The sequence below is a fragment of the Grampus griseus genome (genome assembly GCF_964374135.1).
Source record: "Grampus griseus genome assembly, chromosome: 17".
Lineage (NCBI taxonomy): Eukaryota > Metazoa > Chordata > Mammalia > Artiodactyla > Delphinidae > Grampus > Grampus griseus.
The window spans coordinates 48,398,520-48,415,813 of record NC_139011.1 but is presented as its reverse complement, the minus strand read 5'-3'; the positions used below and the strand labels follow the sequence as shown (position 1 = coordinate 48,415,813).

General features: G+C 42.1%; 1 protein-coding gene across 1 annotated transcript in view; it reads right to left on the bottom strand.

Annotated features, from left to right (window-relative positions):
• Nucleotides 1-1,051: 1,051 nt before the first annotated feature.
• The window catches only part of LOC309835247 (uncharacterized protein), a gene marked incomplete at its 5' end in the record, with an annotated part of 88,889 nt that continues 72,646 nt past the window's right edge, over nucleotides 1,052-17,294 (bottom strand). The window contains 2 exons of the mRNA XM_082674662.1: nucleotides 1,052-1,269; nucleotides 9,093-9,236. Of these exons, the coding sequence (XP_082530788.1) occupies nucleotides 1,218-1,269; nucleotides 9,093-9,236 (196 nt within the window). The 3' untranslated portion in view covers nucleotides 1,052-1,217. The remainder of the gene's footprint in view (nucleotides 1,270-9,092; nucleotides 9,237-17,294) is intronic.

The following is a 17,294-nucleotide window of genomic DNA, read 5'->3' as shown; positions in this document are numbered from 1 at the left end:
TGGTAGTTCCGATGACGTCCCCATGATCACCCAGGCATAATCAGAATGGCTTTAGGATTTGGGAGCCAAAATGTTCCTCAGTATTTACGGCATTGCTAGTCCATTTAAGAAAATGGACTATTGAAAAAATAGCTTCAGACACAATATGGCATTATATGATTTAGCATGAAATCTGAGAAATATACATGTTATCTGAAGCCTGCAATGGTAACGTTCCCTCTGCTATTGAAATTATTGTCTTTAAATGAAGATTCTACATCAGTAATGCTATATATATATATTTTTTTATGATATTCAGGTTAATTTCCTATTCTATCTAAGGAAGTAATTGGTTGGTTGGTATGAGAGATGGTGTGGCTTCCAAAGGTGAAAAGTATTATTTTGTTGTAATTTCCGGCTACCTAAGGATGGGAGAGGCCGAGGACACTGCAGTCAGTATATTATGTGGAGCAGGTTATATTGTGGTTTATTTATGAACTTTTACATGTTTATTTTCTATGCAAGTTTGTGTGCTCTTTTTTGAGTTTTGGTAGATAAGTGTTTTGTAACTTTGGAATACTTGGAGTTTATATATATATATATATATATATATATATATATATATTTTTTTTTAATGTAGTAGTTAAAGCCGTGGAGAGTGTACTAGTCTACCTAGGTTCAAATTCTGGCTTTACCCTATGACTTCCCTGTGGCTTCCTCTGCTCACCTATTAAAAAGGATAATAAGACTGCTGTGGTGAGTTATATACTAAGTGCTATTTAAGCATTTGCTATAATGATCATGTATACTCGAAGGCAAGGAACTTGCCCCTTGATCGTCTCTGTATTCCTAGTGCTTAAGAATTCCTAGTGCTTTCCTAGTGCATTGTCTTAGGATAGAGATAGCTCAGTATAGTTCTTCTCACTATAAAGTACTGTTACGTTGAAAGTCTTTGCTTGTGTACTAATAATCTATGACATATCTGCTGAGGACAAGGAAAGGAATAGTTTTAAAACTGCAGTGGATAACAAAAGATTGTATGATGTAATGCCTTTATTATGTAATTATAAAACTAACAAATGATCATGGTAGAAAATTTGAAAAACTCCTAGACAAAAGAGAGATCAACAACATTTGGAGTAACTTTCAGAGTGTAGAGCTGTCCATGAATATTAGTGCTTTCATATTTTCCAGGACTTTCAGTAGACTCTGCTTCTTAAGAGTCTATTCATGATATTTTACTTTAATGATGTTTTCATCATGGGGACACACACACACACACAAAGAAATCTGTTAAAAAAAACAGAAAGACATGTAAATCACTGATGTTTCAGATAGCCACATGAAATAAAGTGAGAAAGGTCAACAAGCTGAAAGAATGTGGAGTAGCATCTCCTTAATTGCTTACATAACTCTGATAATTACCTCTTTGTGGATAAAGTAATTAATGGGGAATCTAATTCAAGAAAAAGATATGAACTGCAAGCCTTCTCGAAGCCAAGTCTTTCTTTCCAGAAAAGGTTACTTTCCTCGGCCGTGCTTCCTTATTACCTGACAGGGAAAGTGTATTGTATGGCAAAGGATCTTCCTGAAGGAGGGTGCTTCCCACACTGATTGTCATAAGTGACTTCGGGATTACTGTTGCTGTATTACCAAAATCTTAAACTAGGATATTTTTGACAAATTTGGTCCTTAGTTAATTTTTAGAGCTACAAACTGTCAGATGGCTCTGAAATAACAATTGTCTGGCTATTCTTCAGGGTGATCACAATATGGAAATGACCTTGAGGTATCACTAAAAAGCAGGAAGGTGTGAGTCTTCCTTTGGTGCCAGAGTGAAATGTGAGTTGGAGTTGGAGTTGGAAAAGAGGCCCACAACCAAGTGATAGAGAAGGAAATGTGAGGTCATCAGTGAAAAACCAGGTTGAAGTTAAGGTGAAGAGGCATGAGGAAATGGGCAACTGTTCCAGTATTACAAAGATCATCAAGAAGCATATCCATGAATGTGGTTTGTATTGCAATCTGCTGAAAAAGGGACAAATATCCTGGCCTGGCCTTCATGGAGATTATATTTTATTGATTCTGATAATAGATTATTGTTGAAAAGGGCCTCCTATAAATTATAACCATGCAAAGGCAGCAAGATAATTTTTTCTTTATGTATGTGTTTCTAATTCCTACTCACTTCTATCTTAGGGGAAGAGAAAATCACAAAAAGCAAAAATGTCAATTCTCAGCTATTCACTTTCAAAATAATTTTTTTTCCAAATTCCAATGGAGGCAATAGGTTAACTGTTAAGATTTGTAAGCCTCAAAAAGCTAGATTTTTACAAAGTGTCACCAAATTTTATTCTATAAATAATAGCTTTGCAAAGAATATATGGTGATGCAAAGTTGGAAAAAGCTGGTTTTTCTTCCGTGAATGGCTTCACTGTGTTGGGAGAAGAGGCACAGAAGAAATCCAAGTAATTAAACATGGGGTGAGTTTTCCTGATAGGGGACTCTAGTGCTTTAAAATAGACTAGATAATCCTAGGGATAATCTGAGGGTAGAACAGACCAATGTCTCATTTCCAATCTGGTACCCTGGAAGAAAACAGTGTATTTTCTTTAAGGTCTTGAGAGGTTTTTCTTCTGCTTTGTTTTGGTTTTGGTTCATTTTGTAATCAACCTTATTAAGGTATCATTTACATACAATAAAATGCAGACATTTTTAGTCAACAGTTCAGTGACTTTTAATTAATGTATACATTTGTATAACTACCACCCCCATAAAGATAGATAACAATTCTAAAACCCTAGAAAGTTTCCTCCCAGGCTTTTGCAAAAGTATCCCCATCTCCCACCCCAAGGCAACCACGGATCTGTTTTTTATCTTTAGAGATGACTTTTGCCCAGTTTACAATTTCATGTAAGTTGAATAATACAGTAGGTGCCCTTCTGATCTGGCTTCACTTGCTCAGCATATGGTCTTTGACATTCATTCATGTTGGGATGTTTTAAACCAGGACTTTAGCCTGGGTGGCTGATGTTGTCTGAAGGCACCTATAGGTACATCTGAGTCTCTGGCATTGTCACTGTCTGTTCTTGGCTCAGTATTTTCAACTTTATAAGAAGCACAAGGTTGAAGTAATGAAGATCACTGTCAGTATAATGGAGGTGAAGTGGGTTCTGTTATATAATATTCTCAGCATAAACTGATCTGCTTGGAATCATTGTGTTGATAATGGACAAGGATACTCTTCCTCCAAAAACCTTGATACTATAAAACTTCTAAAGGACGCTGTCCTAGGACTCTTAATTTTCATGTTTTGGGAAACATTTCTGGAGAATTCAAATGCTCGCAACCTGAAAGAAGCAATTATTCACCTGAAAGCTGACTCTGCTAAAGTTGAGTTGTCCGACCTTTACATGCTGATAGAACCCAAATAGCCTTGCAAAACAATGCTCTCTTGTTGGATATAAGCATATAGATTGGTTAAGATGGACGTGTATATGCAGTAAAGTGAAAAAACAGAGAATCTTTGAGTTTCCCTTGCTGGGTTTTTTTATTTTTTCATTTAAGTTTCTATAGCATATGCTAATAATTCAGGGAAACCTCAGGTTTTAGGTCCACTCTACATAAATGTTGAAGTACTCCATATCCACCTTTCTTCTACCTTCCTTCTTTTCTTCCATCTTTCCTTTCTAACTTCTTATAATCCATTATACTTAATCCTGCATTTGCTGAGGTGGCAATTAGTGTAGGAAAATACTGTGAAATTTTGCTGTTCAGAATGCATGTTGACGAAATTCTATATTGAGAAAAGGTCTGAATTTACCCAGAGTAACCCTTTCTCAGCGTCTTTGAATAAAGGGCATAGAAACTGGGCTATATATAATATCCTGACAGGTATGTAGAATTCATAGCAATTGCCCTCAAAGAGCTTACCTAGCGTAGATGCATATGAATGCATTTAATGATTGCTTTATTGGCAGCAGTGCCAACCTACACAGTCTGTTTGGTTTTATATCATTCTCATTACCTGCTGTTTACCACTGTATACATTGCTAATGGTGTGGTTTCTATGCCTTGTGAATTTCTCGGCCAAATAATATGTAATTTATTGCACACTTTAGTGTAGAAGATGGAGACTCCATAACTTTTCGTGTGCTCTTTGCCCCTTTAGAATGTATTACACTGAGATCAGGCAAAGTAATAAATTTATTTCAAATGTGCGGGATAGCTAAACATCAATTAGGACTGATGGGCAATATTTCTTCTTCCAGCAACATAACAGTTTTTAAAGACTAAGCCATTGAACGTGGAGTTACTGAACGTGGGACTTAGTTCACTGGGATCCTTCTTAGAAAACTAAAGGAAAACTTGGATTGGATTTGTGTGGCTTATTCAAGTAGTAACTAATCAGCTACATCTTGGTGAACTTAATTTGTCACAATGGTTTGGTATTTTATTAACTCCATTCCCCTTCTTCCCCGACTCTCACGAGAACGGATCATGAGTATCTTAAAACATACTAAGTCGTCTTCCATCCCTGTTAATCTAACTACAAAAGCACACTTTCCTTATCCAATGTAACTTACTGTCTTTTAGAGTGGCTGGGGTTTTAATTCTCTACAAAATTAAAACCAGCAAAGAGAAACATTTTCAAGGAGCCAGCACATTGTAGCGCTTTAGAAAGAAGACTTTAGAATTAAGGGCAACTATATCATTTTATAGCTAAAGCACCTGAGGCCTAAAGTAGGAAGGTAACCATCAAGGTCAGGGAGGGTGTGGAAGATCAGGTTTCAAGCTGAGGAAGAGTCTACAGGGACTCAATCTGAGCAGGTCGGAAACTGAAAGGAGGCCACGAATGTTCTGGGAAGGCTGGCATCTGGCCTCAAGTGTGGGATTCAGACAGGGAGCGGACCCGGGGGGAACTGAGCTTCTGCAGTAGGCAGAGAAGTCCACCTCCTCTCCGGAAAGTGCCACTGACATCAGGGAGTTGAGGGGAAAGAGCAATGAATTCCAGTCCACCTGAGAAAGCAGGCCAGTCTGATTAACTCTGAATTTAGGCTTATTTCAGATACTTCTTGAGAAAGAACTTGGACAAGAGCAAGTCCCACGCAGCCTCTTTTAAATCCATGCCCAGTATTTTCTGGTGGAGCTGCTTAAACCCTCCAAGTGACTCCAGCATTTTAATTTCACTCTATATTTAATTCCGACAGTTCTATGATTGATTATTTAATGGGCAAATAAGTAGGGTCACAAAAGAGTGTGAATGTATTTTACAGGATGAGGATGGGCGGAGTGGAGCAGTCTGGAATAGGACACCAATAAAAAGGGATCTTGGTAAAGAAGAACGTCTATTAGAAATGGAAAGGAATTCGCAAGAAAATTAGTGCCTGACACCACGCCCTTCTCTCTGCATGTTTAGAAGCTAGTTTCTAATTTTATTTTCGTAGGAGCTGTCCCTGTGATGAATTCTCTTTCACCTCCACACCATTTATCACATGGACATATTGTGAAGTTTGTGTGAGAGAAAGCAAGTATTAGAATGTGTCTTGCAAGGAGCTATAAACACTTCCTGGAACAATCTAGGGTAGAAGGAAAAGGAGGGGAAGGTGGAAACAAAGGAGGAAGACAGCTAATGTTGCTGGAGTCTCTCGCTGGGATTTGTGGTATCTCTTTTTGAAACTAAGTACAGAAAGTCAGAACTTGACTGATTGTTTCCTGATCACGGTTTGTTTTCAGTTTTGCTTTTTTCTTGCTCTCTCATCAGTTATTCCAGCCATTGCTATGTCATTTTCAGTTTCAGTAAGCCTGCCTGTCTTGTTTCCATTTGCATTATTCACGCAAACGTTGATTGAACTGATGACCCCGAGTTATCAAGGAAACATTAGATACACCAGTAGATACATTTCTTAATTTTAGAAAAAAATTACCGAGTGAAGGTTAAAATAACTCCTCTTCAATTTGTCATTTTAAAAAAACTTCTCCTAACATACCTCATTGCCTAACAATGCCAGATAAATGAAGAATTCCTATGTATTCATGAATGCAGGGTAGTCTGTATATTTTTTGGCAGGTATGACCGTTACCGAGGGTAACGGCCTGGTTTGCCGGCCATGTCCTGTCTCCTAGATAGTTGTAGTTTCTGTTGTCTTTCAGTTGGTCCATTGGATATCAGAGGTGAATTTATAAAACTATACTTCCCTTTACACTCAGTTTTTTGTTTTGTTTTACTTGAAGTATAGTTGATTGACAATGTTGTGTTTCAGGTGTACAGCCAAGTGATTCCGATATATGTATTTGTTCTTCAGATCCTTTTCCATTATAGGTTATTACAAGGTATTGAATATAGTTGCCTGTGCTATACAGTAGGACCTCGTAGTCTATCTACTTTATATATAGTATACACTTACTTTGTGTGATCCACGCTGGTCAGACCACATGATTATTTTCACTTCTGATATAATTTTTTCAGGTCCAACCTCATATCTTTGATAAGAAGATATTTTTTAGCATGTGTGTGCTCTAAATCCAACAGTAGTTAGCAGAGATATGGTTTTGCACTAGGTATTCTTCGCTTTTTTGTTCTCGGCCAACCAACTGAAAATTAGCATTTATTTTCTGGTTGGTTTGCTAGATGTTTATGACTATAATAAAAGTCTTACATTTTGTCTCATATCTTAAAACACAATCTGAATTAGCAATGGGTATTGTGCTATACATAGGGGCTGTGATATAAATATTGTATCTAATTTCAAAAACATACAGCCTAGAAGGAAACACAGACACATAAGCAACAATTATGGCAACTGCATTTGTTTACTAAGTGAAATAGTACTGAGATGGATAAAGTGCTAGCAAGCCTTGAACAGCCAAATCAGCTTCAAAAATAGATGCGCAGTTCTTTAAAAATCTTTTTAACATTTTTCCATCTACATGTAGAATATAACTTAGCATAAAAACGGTACGGGTTTTATTTTAAGTAATGTAGCATTCTGACATCCTCATAATGAAATTAAATCCAGAAGGAGGTTTCTCTCCATGATCTCTTGAAATGGTCCTTGATCATCCACAATATTTCCCATCAACACAAAGGTGGTACCAAGGGCAGGAAACTCCAGCATTATTAAAGTTTCATAAAGCAAAGTGAATTTTAAGAATATAATGTCCCCAAACTGATAAAGGTCTTGACAGATAATTTCAAGGGAAGCATAAATTATTTTCTGTTTGTCAGAGGGCAAAAATATTTAGGTTGAGTTAATGAATGGTAGAGTTTTTGAGTGGAGAGTGTCCTTAAAATATTATGTAGATCTGTACAGTCAACAGATGCTAGCCACATGGCATTATTTATATTTAAACAAATTTAAAAATAAGATTAAAAAATCAGTTCCTCAGTTGCATTTGCCGTATTTCAAAGATGTTTATTAGCTCCATGTAGCTATTGAATACTGCATTGCATGGTACAGATATAGAATATTTTCATTATCACCAAAAATTCTACTGAGCAATACTAAAATTATACCCAGATATTCACAGAGAAGGCAACCAAGTCTCAAAGAAATAATATAACTTCCCCAAGATCACACAGCTTTGTTTTTAAAGAAAAAGAAAACGACACAAAGGAAATAGTAACAGAGGCATTAACGAAACCCAGTAAGTTTCTGGAGCAGTCAAAGTAGAGTTTAAAAGTGCATACTTAGCTGTTAGCAGGGTTGAAGCTCTTGATGGTTGGTAAGATCTACCTGCCTGAATTTGGACATTAGCATTTTCTGCAATGAATTAAAAGCAAAAGATCCTTTCAGCGAATGGCTGCCAGCTCCATATTTTTAGCCACTGCCGTGCTTCCAGGTTATGTTTATCACTTTCATGTACAGGGCACCACTGTGAAATGTGACGGTTTATCTGACCCCAGAGAAATCAAGAAATCTTGTGGGGGTTATGGCTATATTTGAAAAGGTTGATTTTTAAATGCATCATGCAGACTGGCCCTGTTTTAAAAGGGATTCTTGCCATCAAATAATCAAAATGTAAACTCTCTTCTTACCTTGCAAGAGTCAAAGATAGTCCCTGCATCTTTATTATTTCGTTGAAATCCAAATATTATTTTTCCATTCTCTAACTTTTTTCCTCACAGTGTGATCAACTATTGCCAAGGACGGAAAGGTTACATTTATCAGTCAAAGTTTGCTAAAGGCCCCCTAGGTAACTGAACCCTCAGGAGAAACAATCGTCATGTATTCTTTTTCTGTTGTTTCAGTATCTTCGTAAAGAGTCATTTCAATATGTTTATTTCTGTAGCAGAGGTTCTGTGAAGTGCTTATCTTCCTCAGAGGTCCAGAAAGCCTGCGAGTCTGTGGGTAAAGATGGGTAAGGAGAGAGAGGGAAGGAGGCTAGATAGAGGCTCAGTGCTGAGACAAGGACAGTGTTCTAAAGCCTCCTGGGGGTGAGGCTGGGGTGCACAAACACCCACGACTAATCTAGACAGAAACTGAATCATCAAGGGGACGACCACTGTGAAGTCATGTGGTCACCTCTCCCTCTAGAAATAAATATTGCCCTCAGTACGTCTCCCCCCTGCCCCAGAAGAGCATTAGGAAGGTCTGGAGAGGGGGATTATTGGCAGAAATGGGAAAAGCAGGTTGAAGGGATTAGCCTGGAGCAGAGAGCCCAAGAAACCCAAGCCAGTAGATGGAAGGCAGACTTTTCATGGAAGTCTCCAAGCCCACGTCAAGTTCTGGGACCACCAAGTACAAGTCAAAGAGTGCTCATTTAACCCCTTTGGGCCCCCACGGGAGTGGAGGAAGGCTGGACAGAGAGGGAGAAGGGGCCATTGAAGGTACAGTATTTACTATGGGATTTAACTCCTCAAAGGCCTCCCAGTAGCTTCAGATCTGCTCAAGAATCCTTCATGTCCTGCTGGTTTGCAGTGAGTGGCTCACAGCTTCAAGGCCTCCTCTGCCAGATGGAGAACTATTTCAAACATCCTGCCTCTATTTTGTACTCTAGCAATGCAGACCGGAAACGTGACCCCATTTTCAGGTTCTAAAGAGAAATTCTAAGTACCTGAAAGACTGAGGAACATGGTGGCTTTTATTTAAGATGTGGAGATACAGAGCACATACCTGGACTTGGGCCTGCAGCAGCACCGAATTGCACCAAGAGTTCCCTTTATTTTCTCTCGCATCTCTGTTCCTCCTTTTCTCTCTGCTGGATTAGCCATGGGGACTCCAAGTTCTTTCTTGTGTGGTCCTGGTACCAAGATTCTCCTGGGAATTATAAAGCTATTCACCTTCTACATCGAGCACTTCTTATTTTTTCCCCAGCAACGTAAGTCATCCTTAAGAAGGCTCAGGGTGCTAGCTCTTAAATATATATTAGTCATCCCTTTGTACATTAAATTCTCTTTCTTGGAGACTGCTCCTGAGATGGTGTTCACCGTGCTCTCAGCTGGCCTCCTGAAGTTCTGCCCTGCCTTCCCCAACAGGTACAGTTCAGGAGCTGCCTACCTCAGGGTGATAAGTTCTCTTCTAGTTGCTTTATTCCTTTCCCTTTTACATTTAGAGAGTATACTTGGAATACATAAACTTCTCTGTGACCACAGCTTTATTTGCAACCCACAGGTTTTGTTATGGCATGTTTTCATTATCATTCAATTAATAAAATTCTAATTCCCATTGCGACTTTATCTTTGACCTACATAATGATCAGAAGTATGTCTTTAATATCCAACTATTTGGTAAAATATTGGTTATATAGTTTTAAATTTCTTGCTTATTCGGAGTCTTGTTTTATAACCAGAATATAGTCAATTTTATAAATGTGCCACGTGCACCTAAAAATTTCTGCGTGATATATATATTCCATCATTGTTGGTACAGTGTTTTATATAAATTTAGGCCAAAGTTTTTAATGATGGTACTCAGATCTTCTATAATCTGCTGATTTATTGTTGTGGTTCTATGTTACTGATCTAGGTAATTCAGATTTTTCTATTTCTACTTAGATTTTTGGAATTTCCCTTCATATATTGCATTGAAGTTTAGATTTATAATATATTCCTTGTAAAGTAACAGTGGGTTTTATTATCCTGCATTATCGCCAGTGATACTTTTTGCTTTCAAATTTATGTTAACATTAAAAAATCTTCTTCAATTTTGCTTATTGTTGTTATGACATAATTGTTGAATCCTTTCATTTTCAATCTGACTCTTGTCTCTTGTAGGTGGCATAGAATTAGGTTTTTTGTTTCAATAATCCTTGTCCTTTGAGTATTTACTGTTAATGTATTTTCTTACAGATCATTTACTCCTTGTTTACTATTTGTCCCACCTTGTTATGTTCCTTTTGCTCTTCTTTCTTCCTTTGAGATTTCTTCAAATTCCATTTTCCCTTGTATTAGCTTGTTATTTTTACATAAGTAGCAGTTACACACGTACCATGACTTATTAGCTCTTTTACTGCTTCTCAGGCAATGCTGAGATCTTAAATTTCTTTTACTATATTTTCCTCTTCCATTTGTTTTAATGCATTCTAAGTTTTGATATATTTTATTATTACCCTTTTGTGTTGTTAGATTTTATTTAGGTTTATCCACTTATTTACCCTTTCTGTTATACATAATTCTTTATAAAGTCCTTATTTTCATCTGTGATAATCTTCCTTCTGCCTGCAGGTCTCCCTTTATAATTTAATTCAGTCAGTTCTGATGAGAAAATATTTTCTAAATTTTGTTTGTCTGCAAATTTCCTTATTGCATCTTTCCTTCCAAACAACAATTTCTCTGCCTCTAGAATTCCCAATGGGCAGCTCTTTTCTTTAGCACTTAAAAATGTTATTCCATTATTTTCTAGTATCCATTCAGTTTCGCTGAGAAGTAAACTGTAATCTTAATCCTATTGTTCCTTTGAAAGTAATCTCTCTCGTTTTCCTCGGGCTGCTTTTAAGATGTCATGCTTTTCTTTGCTATTCATGAATTGTACTGTGGTGATCTTAGGTGTGGTTTTCTTTGTATTTGTTCTTGTTGCATTTTTTTAGTGCTTATTGATTTATGGCTCCATATATTCCTTTTAGTTTTAGAGAACTCTCAGCTGTTAATATTTCTGAAATATTGTTTTCATCCCAATCTCTCTCTCCTTTTTTCCTTTGGACTCCAGTTTACACATATGATAAAAATGTTTACTGTGGCCCATATGTCTCAAATGTGCTTATGTGTACTTTTTATTCTTTTCGTTTCCCGTGCTTTAGTCTTAATATTGTTACTACTCTATCTTCCAGTTCACTTACCTCTCTTTACCTGTGTCCAATCCACTACCGAGTTTTAAATTTCGTATAATTTTTAATTCTATCAGTTCAACTTCAATCAGTTTCTAGTTTCTAGTTGTCGTTAAATTCTTCACCTTGTCATCTATTTTCTTGAACTTCATAATATTTACCGAAATATGTATGAACTTTAATGTTTAGGTCATCTATGATTCTGATTCTGTTTTGTTTTGTTTTTTATTCTAATTCTCCTTTTCTTGGTAGTCTTGGTGGTTCTTCAGTGAATACCAGACTTGGGATATGACAAGTTGTAGAGAATCTGAATGACATTACAGTTGCCCTTTGGACAACCTGGGTTTGAACTGCACAGATCCACTTATACATGGATTTTTTTTCAATAAGTAATACAGTACTACATGAGCTGTGGTTGGTTGAATCCTCAGATTCAGAAGCACAGATAAGAAGGGCCGACCATAAAGTTGTATGTGGATTTTTGACTGCACAGGGAGTCAGCGGCTCTAAATCCTACATTGTTCCAGGGTCAACTGTATTTTCTTGAGGAGAGAATTTCCTATTCTTAGGTAGGGGAAGATCACCTCAGTCACCTGGACCAACTTCATACTCATTTTCCTTCTTTATAAGGTTCAATGTAGATGTTGCATCAACCTTCCTGACACACAGACACACACACACACAGACATATGTAGAGACTTCCAGTGTCCTAATTCGTATCATTAGTTTTCCATTGGGCCACAAATCTTTCATAGGTTCTGAACCCCAATTTTGTCTCTTCAGCATTATGAGCCAACTAAGTCTTTGCTTTGACTTCAGTTAGCTTTTGTTTGACTTCTTAGCATCTTGTCTTGTCTACCTTTTATACATGGAAAATACTGCAAGGGAACACTGTTGCTGAATCCAGCTCTGTTCTCTGAATCTTTACTCTCTCTGTGATTTTGGTCCTTAAAATTCTAGCTGCCTTGTTATTTCTCAATTCCAACTCTGGTTTCCTTAGTCCTATGACATTGTCCTAAGATCTACTGGCTTTTCTGCCTCTTAGGAGCCACATTTGGTTTCTCAGACTTTTGCTCTTCATCAGTAGTTCCTAAATGACTGGGCTAGAATCGCATGTGCAGAATATTGTTCTCACTTCAGTGAGTTTCTTTCTCTATTTTACTTTTCTAGGTCATGGCTACCTCAGTAGCTTTCTAACGCTCACAGTCAAATGTTGCTTATGATTTATCTGGCCTTTCTAGTATGTTTTCCTAAGGTAAACTGATATAGTTGGAAACAGAAGTTTGTACCCACCATTTAAAAAATTCTGTTTTGTCTTTCTATGAATTCTTTTTGTCCCATCTTCTGTCACTTTTTCCTATCCAAAATTCCCATTCTCACAGATTATTTTAAGATTAAAAATTATTATTAAGCTAATACGTTAATTTTGAAAGGAATTAATTTTGCTTTGAACAAGAACACAGATTGGTGAATGGAACATGGAAGAATCCTTAAGACCTTTTTCATCTCTAAGAGTAGTATACAACCATCGGTACCATCATAAGTTTGTCAACTATGGAAGAAAGCAGTCTTTATAAAATCAGCATTTTTTTTCTTATTTTTTTGGGTGTCACCAGGACTTGCCTTAGACCACAACTCCTGGCAACACCAAATATAAATGAACCCTGTTACCCATGGCGTTTACTTGGCTCTGCCACCCTAAGATTGGCCTCCTGGCTCCTTAACCCCAGGGGACTCTAAGCCCTGGGCCACATTCTTGAACCCAAGCTCTGCTCCTCTGTCAGTGGGCAGAATAGTCCTGATACCCCCTGGACCAGGGACTGGGCACATGGCCCACATCTGCCACCACACGGGTCAGGGCGAGAGGGAAGAGGGACCTTGACATTCTCTTCTGGTTTCCCTCTGGGGCTTGGAGTCAGATCCAGGCAAAGACCCCTCCCTTCCGTGTGGAGCTCCTGGCCCCTCATTTGCAGCGCCCAAAACCTGCCTCTGGGGAACCCCTCATTTTGCTCCTTTCTTTGGCTGAGGGTGCTCAGGAAGGAAGCACTGCTGAGACCCAGAATCCCAGGCCAGAAGATGCCCAACAAAGTAGGCTAGGCCAGCCCCAGGACATGATACCGGAAGTCCCTCCTAAACAAGACTGAACTCATCACACAGATGGGGAAGGTCATCACACAGTGGGAGGTCGAAGAGGGCAACGGCTTACTGGCAGAGCCTGGAGCAGTCTCTAATGGACACATTCCATGTTACCACCAAAACATGGGATTTCTAGAGTGCAGCTCAGCCCGTGCTGACCCCCCCTCTTAGCCTGGCCACCAAGGTCTCACCTCCATAATCCCATCCCACGACACCCCCTTCCTGTGTCCCACACAACAGCCGGATTAGACCCCTTGCCCTCAGGCTGTCGTTCACAGGGCTCCTTCTCCCCGAAGCTCCTTCTCCCACCTCTGCCTGCCCAAGTTCAACCAGCCTCTTTAGGGTCCGGCTCAATGCCAGCTCCTTCGTGAGCCACCCAGAGCCCTTATGCTCCTCTAACCTTCCGAGGTGCTTTGCCTCCACCCTCACACCCCGCGCTCTGTTGTCCACGTGAGCTGTCGTTACGGTGTGTGAGCTTCCTGAAGCCGCAGACCACCTCCCCTCTGGGCCCCAGCACCTGGCGCAGTACCCAGCACTCAGTAGGTGCTCAGTAAAATCTCCTCCTCATCTGATGCCCTGCCATGTCCTACCGATAATTGACAATAATGCCTATTGTTTACCGAGCATATACCATAAGCCCGGCTCTGGTACTGTCTCCCATCCTCATGTGATGGACCCAGGTCACAGAGGTTGTGGTGACTTTCCTGAGGTCACAGCTCTGGAACTGGAACCCCACTGGTTCTTGTGCCTAAATGAGTCTCCTTTCCTTGCCACTCACCTCTTCTAGGTCAGACCACCATCATTTCCTCACCCTGTCCTGTCACTAAAGACTTCCCATGACTCCTTGTGGCCCACTAGACAAAATCTAAACCCCTGAGCATGGCATCTAAACTCTGTGACATCTGGCTTCTTCCCTCTTTGCAGCTTCTCCTCTAGTCTCTGAGCATCACCTCAGTTTCCAGCCTACTGTACCTTGATTTACTTGTAGGCTCTGCACATGCTTTGCCCTCTGCCTAGAACACCCTTCCCCCACTTTTCCTCCTGTGAACTCCTACACATCTCTCAACATCCAAGATCAAGGGTTACCTTCCATTCTAGTCAGATGAGACAAGCAGCAAACGAATTGGACACAAAATTGAGAGCTCTACGAGGGAAGGACCTGTGTCATCATAGAATCCCCAATGCTTAACCCATAATCCGTGCTCAGTCAACATTTGTTGAATGAATAAATGAATACTCTATATATTCTTGTTGACTAATCGGAGAAATGGCAAAAGAATACAAGGCCACAGTATGCAGGGCTGGAGGTGGAAGGGAAGATACTGAGGCCAGGAAGGCCAAGGACGTGGTGGAGTACAGTGACAAGTACTTCAGGGGCTGCTCTGCAGCAGAGCCACGCTCTTGGCAGAGGGAGTGTTTGTGAGAGACAGAGGAAGGAAAGTGATGGTGTGAGGGAGGCTCTGAAAGTGTGTGTGTGCACGCACACACGCATGTGAGAAGGCGGTGGGGATGTATGCGGGGGAGTGTGCGTGTGTGAGTGTGCTGCATTTGTGAATCAGTCTGTGAGAGCGGTGCTGAGGAAGTATGTGAAGGAGTGCGTGTACGTGGCTTGTGGGTCTGTGGCGGAGAGCCCGTGCGTTCTATTTGTGCATGGGGGTCTGCGTGAGAAGGCGAGGGTGTGGGCCACGAAGGCTGTGCCGGAGGTTGTGCATGTCTGCGGAGCGAGGGGGTGGGGACAGTGATTGAGAAAGACAACAAGGAGGGGACACCTGAGGGGGGTGTGAGGGAGAAACCGTAAGTGTGCGGGCGTGGAGGGTGTTGTGAGCACGTGCAGGAGGAGACGGTGTGACCGTGAGTGTGCACGACGCGGAGGGTAAGGTAGGATGTCAGGGCGCTGCTGAGGGTGTGGCTGCATGGCCTCGGCCACGGGCCGGGAGCCAGAGGTGGGGGCTGGCCCTGGGCCCAGGATGGGGGGCTCTGACCGAGCAGAAGTTTCCTCAGAGTTCTCCCTGGAGCCACGGGCGCCAGATCACCACGTCCCCAGGTAGAGAGGTCGAGCAGGAGGCCCAGATGTGTGTGTGCGCCTCACATTTTGTCCACAGCAAAACCTCTGGGCATTTACTTGTCTTTGTCTGTGTCTGGGTGTGCACGCCTGTGCTTGTGTGCGTGCTGCCGGCTGTGTGTCTGTGCCTGTCTTTGTCTCTGTATGTATCTGGGCCTTTGTCTCAGTGTGTGTGGCGGTTGGTCTAGGCTTGCCCACAAGACTGTGTCTGGGGTTGTGTGTGTCTATGTGTATCTGTGCCTGTGGGGCACCGGGCGTCCTTGATCTGTGCATGTCTAGGTAGGGCTGCAAGCATCCCCCTGGACCGCCTGTTTGTATCTCTGTCTGTGTGGCCTTAGTGTGAGTGGGAGAACGTTGTGCTTTGGAGACTGTGGATCTAGATCTCGGTGTATCTTTAAGTGTGAGTGTGTGCTTGTGTATCTGCATGTGAGAGTCTGCCATGCGTTGTAGCATGGAAATGCTTATGTGTGTCTGTGGAAGGTGCGTTTGTGAGACCAAGGATCTCCGTGTGTCTCTGTGCCTGTGTGTATGTGTGTGTTGGGTGTGAGGGGTTTGTCACAGACTGGTGAACAGGTTAATCTCAGACTCCGTGACACGTGGAATAAAATCACGCTCCCATAATGGAAGAGAACCAACTCTTCACCCTCTGCCCTGGGGGAGCCAGTGGGGGCCAGGGCCAGGCTTAGGCCCCTATGCAGGGCCCCCTGTGGCCTCAGCACCCTACCCCCACCTCTCCTCTGCCACACCAGGCTCATTCTGCCTCCAGAGTGCCCCGGTGCCCATTGCTGGCTGGGCTAGGCTCCAGGACAAGTGACGGAGTCTTAGAGGCCTGTCCTGGGCCCCCCCAGCCCCACCCACTGCTGAGGAGGGCCCTGCCCCAGATGGGAGGGCAGGTGCAGGAAGGAATCTTTGGGCCCCTCCTCCTTCCGGAGGGGAGGGATGAGCTGCAGGCCTGACCTGGATCTTCCATCTCTCAGCAACAAGATTCCTGGTGAGCAGGCTGCGAGGCTTGGCAGGGCGCCTGCCGGAGACCCGCCCTCACCCGCCAGGACGCCTGGGTCCCCAGGGCCGGGCAGCAGCGGGTTCCCTGGGGAGCTAGGAGGGCCCCAGAACTTCAGGCTACAGCTGCCCGGGACTATGGGAAAGCCAGACCCTTCCAGGCTCCCACCCCCAACCACAGATGGCTCCTCAGCCCCCCAGGCAAACCGCCACCCTTCTTCTGGCCTCTCCCCAGCCTCAGCCTTTGCTTCAGAAAGCAGACCAGCCACCCAGCACCACCCACTCCCTACCTGAGCCTCAGCGCACACCCAGCCTGAGTTCAAGACCTCACCTCTGGGTTTGAGGGCTCTCAAGGCCAGGACTGTGCTGCTTATCTCAGAATGGGGCTTCTGAGGACAGGGCCATGTGTCCCGCAGCTGTGAAATCCCTCTTGGTCTTAGCACTCCTTCCTGACTGAGCAGTCAGGCACCAGGAGAGGATTTCAAACCCAAGGCTGGGGAAACTGAGGAGGTGAAGCTCTCTGCCCTGCCTACCGTTATGAATCAGAGGCCAAATCCAGTAGTCTAGACACACAAGTTCTTAATTCTGTCCAGCGGCAGTGGCTGCAACTTGTTCTTCCCCATTGGGGTGCAATTTCGGGGGGGGGGAGGCATCAGTTGGAGGGAGAGGGGAATGGGCAGGTGGACCCCCCTCAACCCTCAGACTTGGATGAGCAGCCGGAGAGCAGGTTTGATAAGAGATTAAGGTCGAGGAGAAGAGAACCCAGACGCTCCAAGATTTATGACCCTAATTCTTCTCCCTTAAATTCCCCTCCAAGCCCCCCAGCCCTAGCCTGGTCCCTCCAGGGTCATGCTGT